General features: G+C 32.9%; 2 protein-coding genes across 3 annotated transcripts; one reads left to right on the top strand and one right to left on the bottom strand.

Moving 5' to 3' along the window:
* Positions 1-364: 364 nt before the first annotated feature.
* Positions 365-12,720, bottom strand: LOC11418586 (glutamine--tRNA ligase). Of its 2 annotated transcripts, XM_039830025.1 has the most exons (23): positions 12,582-12,720; positions 12,224-12,435; positions 11,627-11,698; positions 11,325-11,424; positions 10,714-10,809; positions 10,532-10,593; positions 10,331-10,432; positions 10,149-10,241; positions 9,240-9,392; positions 9,081-9,136; positions 7,714-7,804; positions 7,544-7,630; positions 6,956-7,153; positions 6,782-6,880; positions 6,045-6,176; positions 5,811-5,947; positions 3,484-3,583; positions 3,313-3,408; positions 1,571-1,671; positions 1,388-1,493; positions 1,210-1,299; positions 987-1,116; positions 365-819 (listed from the first exon to the last, which is right to left on the bottom strand). In XM_039830025.1, exons 2-23 carry the CDS (start codon positions 12,410-12,412, stop codon positions 725-727), a joined length of 2,385 nt encoding a protein of 794 aa, XP_039685959.1. In that variant the 5' UTR covers positions 12,413-12,435; positions 12,582-12,720; the 3' UTR covers positions 365-724. The 2 variants fall into 2 exon arrangements, with proteins under 2 accessions (XP_039685959.1, XP_039685960.1); XM_039830026.1 differs by lacking the exon at positions 12,582-12,720 and having other exon boundaries at positions 12,224-12,454.
* A 6,527-nt stretch (positions 12,721-19,247) lies between these two features.
* LOC11440717 (uncharacterized) lies at positions 19,248-20,443 on the top strand. The gene has a single exon (XM_003592589.4). It carries the CDS (start codon positions 19,610-19,612, stop codon positions 20,411-20,413), a length of 804 nt encoding a protein of 267 aa, XP_003592637.1. The 5' UTR covers positions 19,248-19,609; the 3' UTR covers positions 20,414-20,443.
* The last annotated feature ends 36 nt before the right edge of the window (positions 20,444-20,479 follow it).

Raw genomic sequence — 20,479 nt, 5'->3', positions numbered from 1 at the left:
ATCATAAGATTCCCATGCACTGGGCCTTCAAGGCAAAATGTACAAATTCCTTTTCGGGTCATTAACATTTTCCTTAGATTTCGCCTGGTCAAAATATGGAAAGATATATGATATGAAAAGATAAGTAAATGAAATTTGTGAAAAAGATACACCAATAAGAAATTGTACCAGCAAGCAACTATGAATTCTTACAATTCAAATTGAATATCACGATTATACACGTGTGCCGTCATTGACAAGAATCTTAATCAAACATTTAAAATTTGAACTCAATTTGACACACGTCACTGTTTATAACAAAATGTCGTATATCATGTCAAATGAATATAGAACAAAAAACTAGGTCTAGTTTTCAATAAATGTGGAAAATAATAAGTTAAAGAAAGGGGAAAATAAGTAAATTGTGCAATTTTTACACCACAAAAAATGGCATGAGAATAACAGAGGCTGGTATTACTTTAGCCAGGCTTAAAAAACTAAATCTTCAGATCACCAAAAAAAAAAAAAAAAACTAAATCTTCAAACTACAAAACCATACAAGGTAATTTTAGTTTAAGTAACTGGGTAACTTGGTCCCGTAAAAGATGTACATGACTATGGTCCCGTAAAGATGTACATACCCATCCCACAAAAAATAATCATGCTATATTGCTTTACCAACATGAGGTAATATTCAACAGATCTGTACCAGCATGATTTAACCTCTCATTTCCATTCATGGATCCTATTTTCCACCCTTACTATAGCTGTCCTTCAATGTGACAGTTCTGTTAAAAACAAGCTTTTCTGGAGTAGAGTCCTGGTCGACCACAAAATAACCTGAAATAGCAAGCACAAAGATCATATGTTATGCCCAGAAAAAATGAAAAAGATCGAACTACATAACCACCAAGTTATCAAAGTACATTACAAAGATCATATGTTATGCCAAAAATAAAATGAAAAAGATCGAACTACATAACCACCAAGTTATCAAAGTACATTACCTAATCTTTCAAACTGGAAACTGTCCCCAACTTTTGCATCACGGAGTGAGGGCAAACCAAATGCATTTGGAATTACCTCTTTTGAATGAGGGTTCAGATCGCCAAGCCAATTGTCAAGTTCGGCAGGATTCTGTTGAAGTGATTTAGATGAAAGGTGCAGAGAAATATGATTAGAAACAAGGATATAAATGTAAACTAGTACTCAGACATAAAGATAACCAACCTCTGATAGGAACAGCCTATCAAACAGCCTGACTTCAACCTTCAATGGATCAACTTCATGAGCAGGTTGTGCAACCCAATGGAGAACACCCTTTCAATAAAAAAAATTGTAGATCACTACCAATCTGATCTTACAAAGACATTAATTTAAACTAACACACATAACAAAGTTTGTAAACCTTAGGCTTTGTCTTCTTTGAAGGATCATATTCGGCCCGAATTTCAAGAATAGTCTCATTATCATCAGCTAGAATAACTTCAGTGCACTTTATAGGAAATGCATATCTGCATAAACACCAAACATATTGAAAAAATGGACAAATAAATTACCCATGAAGTGTTAATTCATTCCTTCTACTAACCTGAGGATCGCAGATTTGCCAGGAGCAAGGCCGTAATAATCTTTTGAATCTTTCATACGGAAATCCGTACGTTCAATATATAAAACATTGGAAAAGGGAATCTAATAACAAATACAAGACAAAAAATCAGAGACAAGACATAAGGCAAGGGTACCAGCATCATATCAAGAAATAAACAAGCTTAAAATAAGATTAAGTCAGTGAATGATAGGAACTACTACTAGTTCAAATTCAGTTATATCCATGGTTGTCAAAATCGGGATCTCACTAAAGATCGTTGGGGTATGGAAAAAGCGTAGATCGTAGGATCGTAACAAAGATCGTAAGATCCCACCAAATAGAAACAACATATTAATTTTTTTATTTTTGATAGATAACAATATACTATTTTTACTATTATAATAAAAAAATATTATTTTTACTAATATAATCAAAAAGAAGCAATATACTATTTTTACTATTATAATAAAGATATTTTATTTATTAGACCAATATACTATTTTTACAATATTTTATTTTTATCAACATTATTTTATCTTCTTGAGTCTTAAAAGTCCCTTTTCAAACAAAAAATAGGTCTTAAGAAGCCCGTGTTCAAAAAAGAATAAGCCCAGTCAACATTTGATGGGAATTTACAATTGGCCCAACTGCCCAGAACGGGTCGGACAATCGGGTCAAACGTCCTTTTCTGTTGCGGAACAGAGCGCCGCTTTCGCGATCTTGCGCTCCGCCGTCTTCTCCGATCTTAGAACCGCTCCAACTCGGCGGAGGCTTGGTGACGCACGAGATCGTACGATTTCGAGATCTAGATTGCGATCCTGAAAACCTTGGTTATATCCCTTAGGCCGCACAATTTGTGTGCCATATCCATGAGGGACAAGCTCATTCACCGTCCAACCCATTGTCGTCACCAGTACCACCAGCAACATGCTCATTTACGGGGAGATAGGGATCTTTCGAAAGTGATGGACGCAAAAGAGGCCATGTTCCACTTCTGAATCCATCTGATCCATTCTTTTGCAAGAAAGACAAAGGGGGTGGAAAAGTCATAACAATTGTAAACAGTAGAGAGATGGTTGGGCACAGTGCCAACTGAACCATCTGAGCGAAGTCCAAAAACAAAGGACAGTTTTTGTGAAAGGAATGATGGGCTAAAGCCCTAACCAGTACAGTCAGGATACAGTAAAGAAAATGAAATTCTAAACTTAATTGCCTAAACCCATCTACCTCAGAAGGTCAAGTATGAGCTGCTTCACAAAATTCAAAAATGTTATTAGAAGTGAGTATGTGTTCAAAGTGGGTTACAGACTTACGGGCTAGCCCAATTTCCTATGAGATATTCAAGCAGAGACTACAATCTGGTGTGGTTGACAACAGAAGGGTATATGAATTATTTTGTAATTTACACTGCTAGAGATGTGGACTTCAAACATTTCACCTTAAGGACAAGGTGTATGTTCAGGGGAGATGGGGGGAGTATTATATGTAGCCCCTTAGTTAGTTAGGCTGAGATAGTTTGAAGAAAGAATAAGAACTGTTTGGGAGGTAGTGTTAGTCATTATGTGGGAATTAGAATTGGGAGATCCTGGATCTCTCGGATATTCAGGGAATGTGTTATTTCTATGCATAATCTGAATCTGAATCAGTTCCCCTATCAGAATCAGCACCAGTAGACAATAGTAGAGTAATCCTAAAAAAAAATAGAACTCCATAGAGAAATCAGTCTTCAACAGCCCAATTACCTTGTAGAAAGCAGATGAATCGTCAGCTTGAGCATCAGGCCATTTTTTTGCATCAACCTCAATTGTTGAGTTGGCTTCAAGATTAGTAATAACAACCTTGCAAGAAAGAAAGGATCAGTCTTAAGCTAACGAAATAATATCCTGTAGAAAGAAATCAAACAGACAAAATACCTTGAGTGGGTGCAAGACAACCATTGTCCGAGGAGCTGTTTTGTTCAATTCTTCCCTAACATGATATTCAAGGCGACTCACAGATATCAAAGTGCCATCACTGCAGAAGAAGGAAAAATAATTTTATTTCAATTATGTACTACTGCTGTCACATATCAAATTCATTTCAATGCAAAACCAGGGTTTGTGTTCTTGCTGCTCTTGTTGCAGATGAGGGACAGGTCGATGAACAAAATCTCACATGCACTTTCCAAACAAAAATGACAATACAACCAAGGAAGAATAAAACATGATGAAAACTGATGCAAACAGAACACAATGTCAACTGTGAACTAATTAATTGGTAAAAGACACATCTACCTTTTACAAATATATTGATTGATGATTCTATCAGTATTTTACTCTAATATTATTATTGTTATTATTATTTTGCTTAAACTAAACTTGCAAAGGTAATACCACTACAATGTTGGTGAAACCATAAAAAAAAAAAATCTAGAAGCTCTTGATAACAAAATACAGTTTCAGAAACAAGAGAAAATGGAGATAGAAACTGAACTGAATATTCTTATTAAGATTACTGTATGAATGATAGAATCTACAAGTCTTTATAGCTAGGCATGATAGTCAGGCATAGCTGTAACAGAATGCTAACTGCTCATAAAAGAATGAGAGCTAAGCATAACTGTCTAAAGCTTCTACAAAAAGTAACTCAGAATACCGAGGGTGTGTTTGGATGGAGGATTTAGGAGGGGAAGGTTTATTTTCCTTTTTTAAATTGTGAACACTAAAATGATTTTTCCAAAAAATTGAAATAATAACATGATAAATGATATAATACTTCAATCACACTTATTTTATTTTTAAAAAACACTTTATATTATCTGTAATTTAAAAAAGAAAAGTAAGCTCTCCTCTCACTTCCCCTCCTAAACCTTGAATCCAAATGCACCCTAAGTGTAATATTCAGCAAGATGAGTGAACCTGCAAATTATGAATAAGGAAACCATGTAAATTTAGGAGTGGGAATAGGCCAGGCTAAGGCTTATAGAAAAGCCTACTAGGTCTATCAGGCCGGCCCATATATGTGTAATTACATATTCACTCTATTATATTAATAAATTTCTGGTTCCTTCAAATTTCCAATACAATAATTTATTTATTTATTTATTTGCAATTTGTTTTTTGCCATCTGGGATTTCCAATTAGTTACAAAACTCTTGGTATTACCCTCTTATTCCAATTCTAACGAATACACATACTTTTTGGTATTACCCTCTTAATCTCTTACTGTTGTCATTCTCATCTCATTCCAAATTACAAAGTAAGGAACCTTATTAGCAACAGAAATAAATAAATAAATAAATAGGGGTAATAGGTCAAGTGTATGCAATATATTCTTATTAGCCTTTACAAAATGGATGTACAAGCTCTACAAAATTTTATTGTATTGTACATCTAGATAACATATGCTTATAAAGTGAAAAAGAAAAATGGATGTACATGCTATGCAAAATTTTATTGGCATATTAGCCTTGTAAGAAATATATGCTTAGTAGTCTTTCTATAAATAGGCCAAATATATTCCATTTAAAATTCTTAGCACAAACTAGGCTTTTAGACAGGCTAATGTGCCAGGCCACCAGGCCAGGCCAGGCTTAAAGTAAAGTCTTTGACAGGCTAATAGGCCAGGCTTAGGCTTTAGTTTTAAAACTGGACCTGGCCTATTTAAGCAAAGCTCGGCCTGGCCCTGCCTAATCCCACCCCTATTAAGTGTAATTAAATGAGAAAGATGAGCTCGGAGACTCTACAATAGAGGGAATAACAGAACAAAAGAGATAAACCAGAGTTCAAGAAATCCTACCCAGAGCACTCTGCTCCTAACCAGAGAAAACTCTCCTAACCAACTCTTAACAATATTTCTCAAAGAACTCAACTAACCATCCCCTCTCTCTTATGACCGAATCACATGGTACTCGTGGACACATCACTATATAATAGCAATTCCCTATTCGTCTCTTCTATTGGGCTGAGGTCCAAACCAAGGATCCTAACACAAGACATAAGTGAGAGAAGGAGTACTAAAGATACTCCTATCATTGATGTTTGGTTTTATCTACAAACAAAGAAAGGAAAAGACAATGTTTTATTAGTTAACACCCTTCATATGAAGCGAAAACGATGACAAGAACAACTTAGATGTGAGTTACGAAAGCAAACTGAGTCACGTTTCTAGCGCTTTTCTGCATGAATAACTTAAAAGTAGTATTCTTATACAACCTATTGCAGAACAATCACAAATAATGTATTGAAATATTATATTCGACCTTCTAGTGATTCCAATTCCTCGAACAAAAGAATTGATTGCTGTTGAAGTCATCCCTCTACGCCGTAAACCGGCTAATGTCATCAGGCGAGGATCATCCCACCCATCAACCCACTTTTCAGTAACCAGGCGATTAAGCTTCAATGGAGAATAGTTCAAAATAAGGGACTGGAAAATTATAGACAGTACAATAAAGTGGTGTATATTGATACAATTTCAAAAAGTATTGTCTTACCTTGCGCTTCGACATAACAGTGTTAGAGATATTCAACCTTGAATATTCCCATACATAAGGTTGGTAAATACCTAATGCATGCAACAACCAATAGTATGAAGCACGGCGCGTCTCAAACTCAAGAGTACACAGCTGCATTAAACACGCAAAGTTATTAGTCATAACATGCATTAACACTACTGATAAACTATAATGATGTTGAATCAAGAAAATACACATTTGGTCACCTTAGTAAGACAAAAATGACTGAATTACCCCAGTAAGTCAAGCACAAAAAACAAAATGCAACTAGTAATCTCACTAATAGTTAGTGAACCATTTGTTAAATCAGTAACAACAAAAATCATGACATGAAATAAGAAAGTAAACCACTATGCAATTCAGGGCAAAAAACCAGAGCCGAAGTGCTATGGAATGTTGCCATGCATAAAGTACTACACGAAAAGCAGTCCAAATTTCTTACACTTATACCAACAAACTCCAACTGCTATAATGAACAGCTATTTACTGCCCAAAAGTGCACATTATATAAATATATTTGGGATGATTGATATAATCTAATATTTAAAAAATCATAAACTAATGCAGAAAGAGAATTTAGGTGTCCAGCTTATTAAGCTTTATCTTAAGATATCCAAACATTATCAACTTTGCGAAAGAGGAAATAACAACAAACGTCTTAACTTTTAATATAATATAGAGTAATAAAATTACATGATTCAGTGGATGAAACTTACTGAATGTGTGACATTCTCAAGTGAATCCACGATGCAGTGAGCATAATCATAACTTGGGTAGATACACCATTTGTCTCCAGCATGAGGGTGCGGAGTAAACTAAAGGCAGAAAGGATCATACCGTAAGATATTGTCCCCTTAGAATTTTGTGAAATCAAACAGTTGTGTTCTTACCTTAATTCGATATGCAATAAGGTCATACATATTGTAATTATCACTCTGCATGTCTTGCTTCATTCGCAGTGTGGCTTTTCCTTCTTCTACAAGACCACGTCTCATATCCTCAAAAAGATTCAATGATTCTGAAATTGGTCTGTCTCTCCATGGACTGTTCAATTTCTTCTCCCTATACTCCTTTATCTCCTCAGGTGTCTACAACCAAATCATCAGGAGAAAAAAAATATGCTTATTTTATTACAACTTATGCAAATAGAATAACTTAATGTGATTATCTCATCCTCCATAAGTTATTCCACATTAATTACTTTCTGTTGAATAGTACATTCCACACAATCAAGATTTCAAAGCCAAGATTCAACTGCCGATTGCCAAAATGTTAAGAATTAGTGCTTTGAATGACTCAATTATAGTCAATACATGTATTTATCAACCATAAAGGGAGAATCAATGAAACATTTAATCTTCGAATGATCAATTATAGTCAATACATGTATTTATCAACCATAAAGGGAGAATTAATGAAACATTTGATAACAGAAATGAACAATTTAGCATTCATTACATGTTTGGTTGGATACCAACCTGATGATCAACATAAGCACAACCTCTTCTTATGAGCTCCACGGCTAAATCATACAGTTCTTGGAAATAGTCACTTGTGTAAGTAATCTGCAAAAATGTAAAACTCTTAACTCTTAAACATCTTTTTTAGCTGGGTAGGAACAACAAAATAGGTGCAAAAAAAAACGTACCTTGAATGGTTTCCATCCCATCCACTGGACAATTTCTTCAATGTGATCAATATATTCTTTCTTTTCTGCTTCAGGATTTGTATCATCGTACCTGAAAGTGCCAAAAGCTATACAACTTAACAAAAAAATTGTATAAGGAATGTCCAATCACAGGGATCTGATGAAGGCTTTCAAGCCATGTTATAGCTTAAACATGAAAAAGTTAGAAAAACATCAAGTCTGAAGGAAGTACAAGTAATGTATGAATACATCTTTGATTTTATCATTAAATGGTATGTATATAGGAACTTCAAATCTCCTCAATACTTTTGACACAAAAAAGTGGATGTGGATTATAGGCCAGACCTATATCAGCATAACATGAACTAGTATCTTTATTTTATTGCCCTTTGATGGAAGTGTAGAATGTTACACCTGCCTATTCAATATTAATATTGGTCAAAATACTATTAATTCACCGCAGGTCTAGAATAATTTCATGAGATATGTCAGTCGGGTGTGTTGAAATTTGGGGCCTAACTCATTCTTACAAAACCGGGAGTGTCTTCCTTTATAAAATCTTATCAAGAGTCCTATCTATCAGATGTGGGACTTGGGTTTTTCCCAAGAGGTGCCATAGATGTAAAGAGGTAAAGAGAGAGAAACAACTCAATAGTCCACAGACGACGTTGGTAGCAGAGGGAATGAGGGTCCTACCCTCCACATAGCTCGTCTATAAACAGGATACCTTGCTGCACACTAAGTTCCTACAGTGGGAGGAAGTGCCACCAGCCAAGTGTGAATAATATGCCCAACTAACAAGCTTTTAATGGACACCTGGCCATCAGGCCTTTTAACAACAACGATGGTTGAACATTTTACAACTAGTTGGGTCCACTACAAGGATTAAATGACGCCGTAAAATCCTGCCGTGTATTAGATAATAAATAGACCTATCTCTAAATCTATCTTCGTGGTTTGACCTTGTTAAAATCCTAGAAAGCGACAGAAAATAGAGAGGGAAAGAGAGTTTGATATTCATGATCTGATCCGAATTTCTTAGTGAGGCTAGCAGTATATATATTGTTGGCTATTACAAAGTGATTAGAGGCTAATATGCCCGCTTACAAGGCCAAATTATGACAAGGGTGTCAGCCCACGGCTTAATAACACTATATCTCTAACAGACCTATACATTTTCCTTGATTTCTCTCAACGTCTAACTAATGAATGTAAATTTAAAAATCCTTGTATAGCCAAAATGCTAAACACACAAATAGACAACCCGTAAATGTTTCATCTCCATATGAAGAACCTCTATGACTTTCAGCCGAAGAGACACTGGTTCGCTAACAATATAATAAACAAAAAGAATAAAAAATGCACACCTCAGGTAGCAACCTCCATCTCTGTCTTTTGCCAACCCAAAATCAATAAACATCGCCTGAGACACAATTGTTTAAACTTAAAACAATAAAACAAAGGAAGAAAAAAAAAAAAAAAAAAACTTGACAGAAGTTCATATTATAATGTTGCATGCACCATACCTTGGCATGACCAATATGCAAATATCCATTAGGCTCGGGAGGAAACCGGGTCAAAACTTTCCCACCTGTTGCTTTCAAATGCTTGTCAAGAAGCGCTTTGGTATTGCAACATCTCAAAATAGTACCATCGCTAAAAGGAACTTCTGTATGCACCTGAAATCAAAATGATGCTCATGATGTGTGCAGATGCAAGTTAATGAAAACAGAAAATTTCAAGCTGAAGCACAAATATGGAAATCAAGGAAATTTCATAATTTTGAAAACCATAGAAGGCCATATCTCTGACCAGAAAGGTTCAATAAATTTACTAAACAGACCACTGAGTAGAGAGAAATGAATAGATATGAAATGATTCCATACAAGACAGGCACACCGAGGGCTTGTGAAACACTGACATGGACACCAGACACGACACATCAATAAAAATTTGAAAAAATTAAGGGCCCGTTTGTTTGAGATTTTTTTTACTAAAAAATCACTTTTTATATTTTTGTGGTGTTTGTTTAAGATTTTTAAAAAATCCATTTTGTTAAAAAAATCATTTTTAGCCTCAAAATGAAAAGCTATTCCAAGTAGCTTTTCCAAAATCTATTTTTTTCTAAATACAAGGAACTCAAGTGTAAGACTTCAAATCTTAAAAAAAATAAAATTATGTTAGTAAACAAACAGAAATAGCTTTAGATTTTTTCTAAAAAATCTCTAAAAAAAATCTTTAGATTCTTTTAACCCAAAATCTATTTTTTTTAAAGCTGAAACAAACGCACCCTAATTCATTGACATTATCACATATGTCGGTGTTGGACACCGACACGTGTTGGTGCTACAGAGCTGACGGAAAATGTTAGGTTCACAGCATCAACAGAAAAGAAAGAAGCTGCATTTTATTTTTAAAATGAGGAAATTAAATACCTTCAAATTTTCCTCTGGACTAGGGAATATCAAAAATGGATTGAGATCTTCTTCTGGTGGCTTTTCAGGAGTAGCAATTGGTGCTGCCTTGTCCTAATAAAGCGAGTAAAATTGCAAACATTTAGTAGGCCATGTGATAAAAAGTAAAACAAATGAGCTAAAACAACTGTAAACAAACTTACCTCTACTTTAGCAGGTTTCTCTTTCTTCTTTTTAGAAGGCTTTTCATTATCTGCTTCTGTTTTATCACCCAGTAGCTCATATAATTTTGCATCAGCAAGTTGCTGCGAGATGAAAAAAATGAAAGCAACAAAACAATGTTAACAAGACCTGCAATAATAAATTAGCCATCCAAAATATTATGTTTGGATAATAGCCATCACCTTGACAGCTTTTGCATCAGCCCATGGAAGCCTCTTTCGCACGTGCCCAAGCAACTCACCAACTAGTAACATAAAGATCGACATCAAAAATTATTAATTTGAGTAGATCAGTAGTTCAAAACAAAAGTGAACATTATAATTATTGAATTTGAATTGATTAGACGGAAAAATTGAACAAATACCATTTGTTCGATAGCGTAGTTCAATAATTGAAGCCTTATTCTCCTCAAAAACTTCGTTAACAGCTTTCTTAATATCTTCTGTTGAAACCTCAACACCTGCACATATATTATATCATGTATCCATATAATTGAACTCCAAAATTTGGGACAAAACTCCAGAACTAAAAGTTGATAACCAATTTAAGTGAAATACAGCTAGACTGTCACAAGGAGATTTAAATTTTGGAAGTTTAACCTAGTTAACATAAATACAAATGAATCTACCAAAAGGCTAAATCAATGCTGTCTTTAGTGGATCGCCAGGAAAAAGCAGTTTGTTCAAATTCTGCTATGCAACAGTGCTATATAGCACTGCTATTTCACAATATTTTGTACTAAATAGTGTATTGCAGAACAATAGTGTTTTAGTCAAATTCTGCTATGCAATAATAGCACTGTACCACTGCAATAGCCGCTAATTAACAACACTAAGCTAAATTACCAACCAGACTAAGTATTGAACATTAAGGTCATTTTCATATAACTATGAAAGTTTTATCTACAGTCACCAAACGACACCACAGATTTAAGGTTAATTTTATATACAAAACTAAAAGTTGTATCTATCATACCAACTCCACATGCTTCTTCAAATTTATTCACATCCAGGTTTTCCGAACCCGTATTGGCAAGAAATGATAGTGCTGCATCTAACTGAGCCGTTGTTTTCACCTGCAATGATAACCCATCCATGTGAGAAAGAGAATAACTCCAAGGTAAAAAACCTTCCGAACCAATAGACAACCAAAAAGTAAAATAGATAATATGCAATGATACAAGAATATATAATAATATAAACAGTTGATATAATATCAAGTACATGCCAATCCTATATCATACGAATACAACAAAACCAACAATATATGGTTCACACCTTGGATGAAACAACATATTCCAGCAATGTTGGTCGATGCGGTAAGGCATTTCCAGGGTATTTTGTTGCAACCTGCAACATTAATAGATCAGCAAAAATAGCAACTTCAGCTATTAACAAACAAACAAACAAACAAACAAAAAAAAAAAACAACCGAAATAGAGCAAAAAGTCATCTGCAGTACTATGGCCATTTTTGGATGAACAGTTCATTTTCAGCTTATTGCACAAGAGCTTATCATGATATGCATTTATGTATAAGCTATTTATTTTTATAAGAAAAGTTAATTATTTATGTATAAATCTATAAGCTGTTTTCATAAGTTATCTTAGTTTAGTGTATGTTTGGTTCTACTGGAGTGAAATGATTTTGTAGTATTGATTCTGACTAAAAGTGAGTTGTGAGCATAAACCAACCAATTCTAGAGTAAAAAGCTACAAATTATATATCTTCAAGTAGAGTCAATCAATTTTGGAGCCAAAATCAATTGTACTCGAAAGCAAACAAAGATGTCAAAATCAATTCTACACCTCTGGTGGAACCAAACATACAGTTATGAAAAGAAGCTAGAATCAATTATGCATGCATATAATTTACCGTGTAAATAAGGTTTCCAACAGTTCGGGTGCAGCCATCGGTGACGGCGGCCTCGTGGATAACGGCGGTGAGATTGGTGGTGACTTTGTTGTTAGCAATGGTGTTTTTCGCGGTGCGTTCATCTAAGCCGATCTTTAGAAAAAGATCGAGACATTTCTCCTTCTCTGAGATATCCTCCTTCGTAGGCATCTTCTTCTTGTTCGATTGAAACTATTAATTAGGGTTTTGCGTTTCGTGAGTATAAAAACAAAGCTTAGTCTACGGATGATAAATAAACAATTATAGTTTGAATTACAGAAGAAGAAAGTAAGAATGGGTCATAGAGCGTGGAACACAAGCAGTATAGAAAAATCGAACCTGTGTGTGTTTGTGTGACGTTGCGATGTGAAGGGGAAGTGGATGGATTTGCTGAGCTGAGATAGTGAGAAAGAAACAAGGAAGGAAATTCAGTAGCGCAATAACAAGGTCTTTTTTTTTTTTTTAAGGAACGCAAGGGTTAAATATATGTAATGTAGTTTTAACATCCGTTTGGATTGAATTTATTCTCAACTTATGAAAAAATGGCTTATATAAATAAGGATCATGGCACGGAACTTAAAATGAAAAGTCATAATAACTTTTATATTATAAATATAATTTTTGAAACTTTTATTGCATTGAATGCATAATTTTTAAGATTTTTTTTTACGTTGGTGTTTGTTTCAAGTTTATCAAATTTATTCCTAGGAATAACATTCCGAGTTTTTCTATTTACACCCCATATTTTTCTGGTTATACCCAAATTTTCTTAAATTTTTTTATAATACCAAAATTGCCTTTTTATATAAATTTTCTTAAAACCCTAATTTTATTCGTTGTCAGTGAGTTTCACCCTCTTTCACCCCACAAAGCGATCGATCAAACAATTTGATGTTCAATATCAATCTCCATGAAAATTAAAGAGTGAATCAAAATATTTTTCATCCATACTCAATTGGATATAAGTAAGTGAATTTCTTCTTCTATTTGCTAGTTTCAATTTTTTTCCTTCAACTGCAATGATGCACTGTACGATTACGGTTTTAATTTACATTGGCAAGGTTAACTTAAATTCAGTTTAAGTAGGTTCATGTAAATTCAGTTTAAGTAGGTTCATGTAAAAGTTTACATGAACCTACTTAAACTGAGTTTACATGAACTTACTTAAATTGAGTTAACATGAACCTACTTAAACTGAGTTTACATGAACCTACTTAAATTGAGTTTACATGAACCTACTTAAAATGAGTTTACATGAACCTACTTAAATTGAGTTAACATGAACCTATTAAAACACTTGCTAACCTGATTTACTTCGAATTTTCTTTGAAATCATGAATGGACGTGAAAAAGTATGGTTTTGAAAATCTTCGCAGAACACAATCGATCGATTGGAGAATTATGGTTTCGGAAGAAGGGTTTTGGGGTGTAACCAAAAAAGAAGGAATAGGCTTTTTGAAAATCAAATTTTATAAAAGGGTAATCTTGTCATTTTGGGGTGCAACCATGATTAATTAGGGTGCAAGTAGAAAAACTCTAACATTCCTTGGAATATAAAGATGGGAATTTTATTCCATGGAATTTAGAAAAAATATGTTTGGTTAGGTTTATAATATTCCTAGGAACCATAAAAATAGGGATTATAATAGGTAAATTATTTATGAATTTATTATCATCTCCATGGGAACTTTATTCCCACCCTTTTCCTTGGGAAATTTTTTCTATTCTCAGAAAATTTAGTAAACTTGTAACAAACATAGGCATATACATTTCTATCATTTTATTCCCGAGAATCAACAATTATAACTTGAAACAAACACACCCTCAACCTTTTAACTTATGCTCTAAAGACACAAGTTAACGTTTTCTTATAAATAAATAAGTTTTTATTTTAATTCATAAATTTTCACTAACGAAAATTGTAAAGTCATAAACTACTTTTCATAAACTACAGCTTATAAATAATGCATAAAGGTGTATTTATTTAGTTCATATAAGCTCTAAAATAAGCTAAATATAAACGAGGCCTAAATCATATTTTGCACTATGAGGAATGCTAGCAACACATATTATAACACACATTTTTCAACACACTCTCTTTGATTGGTTAAAATTCACATGGATCCCATCAAATTTATACGGGACCCATATAATTTGGTGGGGACCCATGTGAATACATTATGAAATTCTCTCTTGCAGATTTTAATACATTATGAAATTCTCTCTTGCAAATTTTAATTTTTTTAATAAATGATGAATTACATATGAATTTTATATAAGCTATAGGAACAAACGAGAATGTGAAAAAAAGTTTGATGAATTACATATGAATTACAAACTTTTTAATAAATGATGAATCATATTTAATTCATCATTTATTAAAAATAAATTTGTGAAAGAGTTTGATGTGTATCATTGTTTCTATTGCAATAACACTAAATATGATGTAGAGACGGTTTGGTAGGACACGTCCTTTAGAAGTTATAAGCTCAAATGTTACTTTTTCACCATGAGCTTATAGCTTATTTCACGAGCTTATAAACTATTTTTTAGAAGTTATTTCAAGTAGCGTTTGAGCTTATAGCTTATAGCTTATTGTTTTTTCTTCCACTTTTACCCTTACTATTTTTTCTAAAATCCTTTTTTACCCTTTATAATTTATTATTTTATTATAAAATTAAATACTGATGTATTTATTAAATGCAGAATACTAACGATCAATTTGGCTTAATTTTGGATTAATATAATTGTTGTTAAGATAAACACTTGAACAAATGTATAATAGTCCAACATGATAATTGAAAACGGTAGAGCAAACAAAAAATTCCAATGATATCGTAAATTTTTTAACAAAATTTTATGGCTTAATAGTAACGTAAATTTAGTAGAGTAAAAAAAATAAAAATTGGCTTAATAGTAGCCTAAGTTTTATGGCCTAAAAATGATAATTGTTCTTGTCTTCATGGAAATTAGAATGATAAAAAAAAAAAGTCCTTTTTATTCTAAAAAAATGTCATTTTACATTTATCAATTATTGAACCATTAATTTTTTCAAACATTTCAATTAGCTTATCAGCTATCAGCTATAAAATATAAGCTATCAGGTATCAACTATAAGCTATCTGCTATTTTTACCAAACAGAACCGCAATATTGACTTGTTGCTACTATATATGCTTGTATTCATCCATTGCATAACACTTGTCCACACAACATCAACATATTCGCAAGTAAGAGTGAGCTTCATTATCCCTTTTACACATAATACAAACATGTTCCCATTAGATACATATTTTAAGCATTATGTCACAAATAGCAAGTCTACAGTGAATGATTAACCAAGTAACAAGCAAACACTTTGGAGGGGCTAGATTACTACGTATCACCTCCAACCAACTTTTACAAATTCTCCTCTTAATACATTATACATTCTCTTAATAGATATATTAGCTTGTTGAAACACAATGCCATCACCGCTTGCAAAACCTTTGCAGACAAAATTACGAGGAGCACATTCCTCCCCTTATTGTGATACTCATGAACCCATTTCACTCATAAAACATCTTTTTTATTGGCCAGGTACCAAAGTTGTTTAAAAATTACAACTTGATTTCAAACTTTCAAATCAATAATATTTCACCCACCAAGTTAATGATACTGTAAGATATTAATATTGATATGTTATAAAAAATATTCACATGGAACATGAAATATTAACTTTTGTAAATAAAAAAATATATATTTTCTCTCTTCTCTAAAAGAAATATATTTTTTGAGAAACTACTTATAACATCTTCTCGTGTTAAGTTGTTTTTAATTTTTTTTTAAAAGTTGTAACAAATGAATGCAATACTCTTAAAAGTGATTATTTTAAAAATAAAAATGATTTTTCTATTAAAAAAAATATAACAAATAAGATCAAGGTCACACCTAAAATAAATCAATAACAAATAACTATCAAAACTTAAATTTTGGATATTTTGAATTTTTTTACAAAATTATGTTTACCTTGCTTATATCCATGAATGTGACATAATGAGTCTCAATAACGTATTATATGATTTTAGATTTGTGTAAAATTTTACTTGGATGATTTATATGATACAAGCCGACAATCAAACATTTTTTTTTTACAGCAAATTTTATTTAACAATCTGATCTCTGCTCAAGACAGATAGAGATCGGTGAATCAGAGAATACAAACCAAAGACGTCATATGTAGGCGGAACACCCGAAAATAAACACCATAAAAAACCACTCATACATACAACACTTAGCCAAACTCTACCTGTAACACCCACGAGGGCACCACACACCAAAATAAACATCACCACCTAAAAAAGACTCCTTATGAAACGAGCACTGAAAAACGATATCCATAACCACCCGTCGCCACCACACATCCCAAAATATCACCCCTCTAAATGAAACACCTCTACGTCATCACTTAAGATGAGCCACTATTCTAAAGATCAAACGGTTAAATTTACAAAATATGTATCGAATAAAATGATATTGAATGGTGTAACAATTGTGCAACGTTACATTATTGTAATTTGATCCATTATTCACACACACATATATTGAAATGTATTTCTTGCATTCTATCTTTAAACCTTTAAAATTAATTTGCTTTCTTTTTGGTATAATTGAATATTACTTTTTTAATACAAAATTTATATTTTTAGATTATTTAACATGTGCCCTTAAAACACAAGTTAACAACTCTTCTATATTTATTATTTGAAAGTTCTATTTGATTTATCATTTATTATGTGAAAGTTCTAATTGATTTATCAATCGTGTCGTTGATCCAAAACAAGAAAATTATAACATGAAGATGCCAAATGCATCCAATCTTATAGCCCACTGTCTACTATGATCTGATCTGGATGGTCATTACCCACGTGCTAACAAATGAAGAATGATCCAATGCTGTCAAAATGATCTGACAAACATATGGCCTTGCCCCCAAATCATACCACACTCACTCACTACATACTGATTCCTTTTGAGTTATAAACGCATGCATTATGCAATAAAACAAAAGAATATGCAAGTCAATAATGGAATTACACTTGCAAGCCAAAAATATTCCATCCAGCCCAACAAAAGTATTTGCAATTAGCTTACAATTTCACACACGCATAATAATAAGTAAAAGATGCGTCCTCTCTCTATCCAAAATAATAAAAATATTGCATTATGCTGCATATGTCATTCACTATATCACTATATATCTTTGCCATTAATTCCAACAATCACACGTTAGTAGAAAATCAAGTATTCATAACAGTCCATATATAGCCATCCAACTTCTATGATGCAAAGTTTCATTTAACCTCCATACAGGAAAAAAAAATAAAAATAGCCATCAACTAGGTGCGTTTCTGAGCATATAAAAGAACATTCATACTGCATAGTGCATACTACCTATTCTTAGAATTGACTTAAAAACGTCTCCACTTATAAACACATCGGCCAACCATTATCTTTCAAAGTAGAACTCTCAACAAACTCACTCGTGCACATAATTTATTGGACATATGGAGTGACATAAGTGTACTCGAGTGGCACAATAATGGTGATATGATAGTGGATGATCCAACAAATTTTAGATGGACTCCAAAATCATCTTAAAATTTGAATTGAACCTAACGGATGCACTACACAGTCGGCTTATAAGCCTTGCTAGTTTTATGTAAGACTCTTAAAAGCTATTGATGTCAATTGTTCTAGTCTTTTTCCACGTCATATGGTTGTTCCACTTGTAACGAAAAACAGATTGAGCCCGTACCATACTGTGTCTATTTTAAATTTGGAAAAAGTTAGTCTTCTTTGTCTTGAATTCAACATGCAGTTATCTCCACAATCTTGGCCATGATGTTAGCATTGCTTGAAGAAATACTAAAGTCTAAAGGTGTGGTATGCCAATAGTACTCCTGTGATAGTGCCTAGTCATGCGACAATAATTTCCTACGAATGAATGAGGGTCATTATTTTGGCTATGTATATTGTCCTTAAACTGACCCTACATCATGTATCACATAATGCTAACTAAGGACCTAATGTTTCCAGTACTTAGGACAGCATAAATGCCTAAGAAATTGTTCAAACTTTAACAAGTTAGAAAAATAATTGCAAAGAAATGTACCAGGACGATTGTCTACATCCGGTAATTAGTTTAATGGTAATCAAATATGTCATTAACACAAGTAGTTTGAGCATGTTCTTTAATTTACAGTTAAATAATAATAACATAGTGAGAGTAATTTACATTGGTGCAATCATTAATACGTACTTATAAAGTCATAAGATTTTCTCATTTCCTTTTTCAATAATGGTGAGAACAAGTAAAGAGGGATTTTCTGAAGTATATCCATTAAAAGATCTAAACCATCAATTTTTGAAGTCCCTCATATCCTGTACAAGTCCCGATATTGATTTAGGTCTGCGATTGTTGGGAGCAAGAAAATTATTGCTTCAGAGAAATTTGGAATTTATTTAATTTAGGTAGTCTAGTCCTTGTTAATTTATTTAATTTAATGTTAATTCTTTGATTATTTACAAACAAATTGTACATTTAGATGATGCAAGACTATTGAATGTGAACTATTAACACATAATTTTTCTTTCATTTTCTTCATCCTTTACCTTTTATTTCTTCTTATTCTTCTTGATCTTCAATATGAACTTCATACCATATTCATCAACCTTCAAGAAAAAAATCCAAAAAAATAAAAGAATATAACCTAAAAAAGATGAAGAAAAATTATATGTTGATGGTTCATGATTAGATTCATGGTTTTGCATGATCTGAAAATCGATGTTGGTCCACCTTATAGGTATTAAGTTAAAATTAACGGCTTGAGAACAAATTGAGTAATGAAAATATATTTAAAGGACAAAAACAAAATGTTTATTAATTAGAGGACTAATATGAAACTCATAAATTATTTAGGGAAAAAATATTGAATTTAGCTATTAATCAAGTAGTTCATTTCTCTCAAAAGGGTTGGTTATCCTTTTATAGCCTTTCGGTGATTGGTTTCAACTGCTTTCTCCTTCTTTACCCTGTTTTCTTTCTTTTCCTTCAAACCTTTCATAAACAGATCATAAAGAAAAGGATCTAGTGCAATCCTACCTCAATGCTAATCCTCCTAGCCTCTCATAATTGTTCCTTCTGTTTCAAATCAACACACACCATACCACAAAAGTCTAATAAAGCTGCAATTTCTGACTTCTCAACCCCATAATTCCCAACACATTTCTCTTTCACTTCCTTTACTTTACCTTTTCAACATATAAATAAATTTCAAAACATTTCCCACTCACTCAAAAACATAGTTCCCCTGTTCAGAAACAGAGCATGGCAATTGAAGTGTGTAGTGAAACAAACAGCCCAGGATTCAGTCCTAGAATTTCATTCTCACATGATTTAAAGAATTCAAATGGTTCAATCCCCGTCGAAGATCTTCACCTTCGGTCAGATTTACACCTCTTAGATTCAACCTCCGATTTCGTTTTCTCCATCACCAATTGTTTTTCTCAGCAATTCTCTTCAGCTGATGAACTTTTCTCCGATGGAAAAATAGTTCCAATGGAAATAAAAAAAGTTATCTCCAATGGAATTATCGTTCCAATGAAGAAAAATTCATCAGCTAATGAATTCTTTGAGCCTCTTCAAAAAACTACAGTAATGAAGAAGAGGCTTAAAGAATTCCTGTCTGATGAAACAGACGTGGAAGAAGAGAAGCCATTGTTATCCAAACATTTCTGGCAATTCAAAAGAAGCAGCAGTTTGAATTTTGATACAGCTCGTCAAAATAGATTGATTCGTTCTCTACAATTCTTATCAAGGAGCCATTCAACCGGTTCAGCGCCGAATCCAAAACAAACAGAGCTTCAAAAAGAAAGACAAAAACAAAGGTTGCAGAAACAATCTTCTGTTTCAAGTAGTAGAAGATCTTCTTCATCTTCTTCAACGTCAAGTACATATTATTTCTACAATTCATCTAATAAATCTTCGTTAAGGAAATGTTCTTCTAGTAATGGTGTTAGAATTAGTCCTGTTTTGAATCTACCTCAAGCATATATTCCTAAAGTTACTGCAAATTTTTTTGGATTTGGTTCATTGTTTTGTAAAGGAAAAGTTAAAAGAAAGAAGAAATAGATGAGTTTTTTATTTAGTTTTAATTTATCATTCATGATCTAATCGAATCCTATGTTTTTGGTTCAT

The sequence above is a fragment of the Medicago truncatula genome, chromosome 1, assembly GCF_003473485.1.
Source record: "Medicago truncatula cultivar Jemalong A17 chromosome 1, MtrunA17r5.0-ANR, whole genome shotgun sequence".
NCBI classification, from domain to species: domain Eukaryota; kingdom Viridiplantae; phylum Streptophyta; class Magnoliopsida; order Fabales; family Fabaceae; genus Medicago; species Medicago truncatula.
Note: the sequence above shows the minus strand (reverse complement) of the source record. Positions and strands in the feature narration are given on the sequence as shown.

What these genes read in the sequence shown, in the direction of transcription:
- LOC11418586 (XM_039830025.1), bottom strand. Translation starts at nt 12,412, where the DNA reads ATGCCTACGAAGGAGGATATCTCAGAGAAGGAGAAATGTCTCGATCTT. An exon ending in TGAAGAAGCATGTGGAGTTG is followed by an intron (nt 10,810 to 11,324) that starts GTATGATAGATA and finishes ATATATGTGCAG; the next exon opens with GTGTTGAGGTTTCAACAGAA. An exon ending in TGCATATTGGTCATGCCAAG is followed by an intron (nt 9,137 to 9,239) that starts GTATGGTGCATG and finishes ATTGTGTCTCAG; the next exon opens with GCGATGTTTATTGATTTTGG.
- LOC11440717 (XM_003592589.4), top strand. Translation starts at nt 19,610, where the DNA reads ATGGCAATTGAAGTGTGTAGTGAAACAAACAGCCCAGGATTCAGTCCT.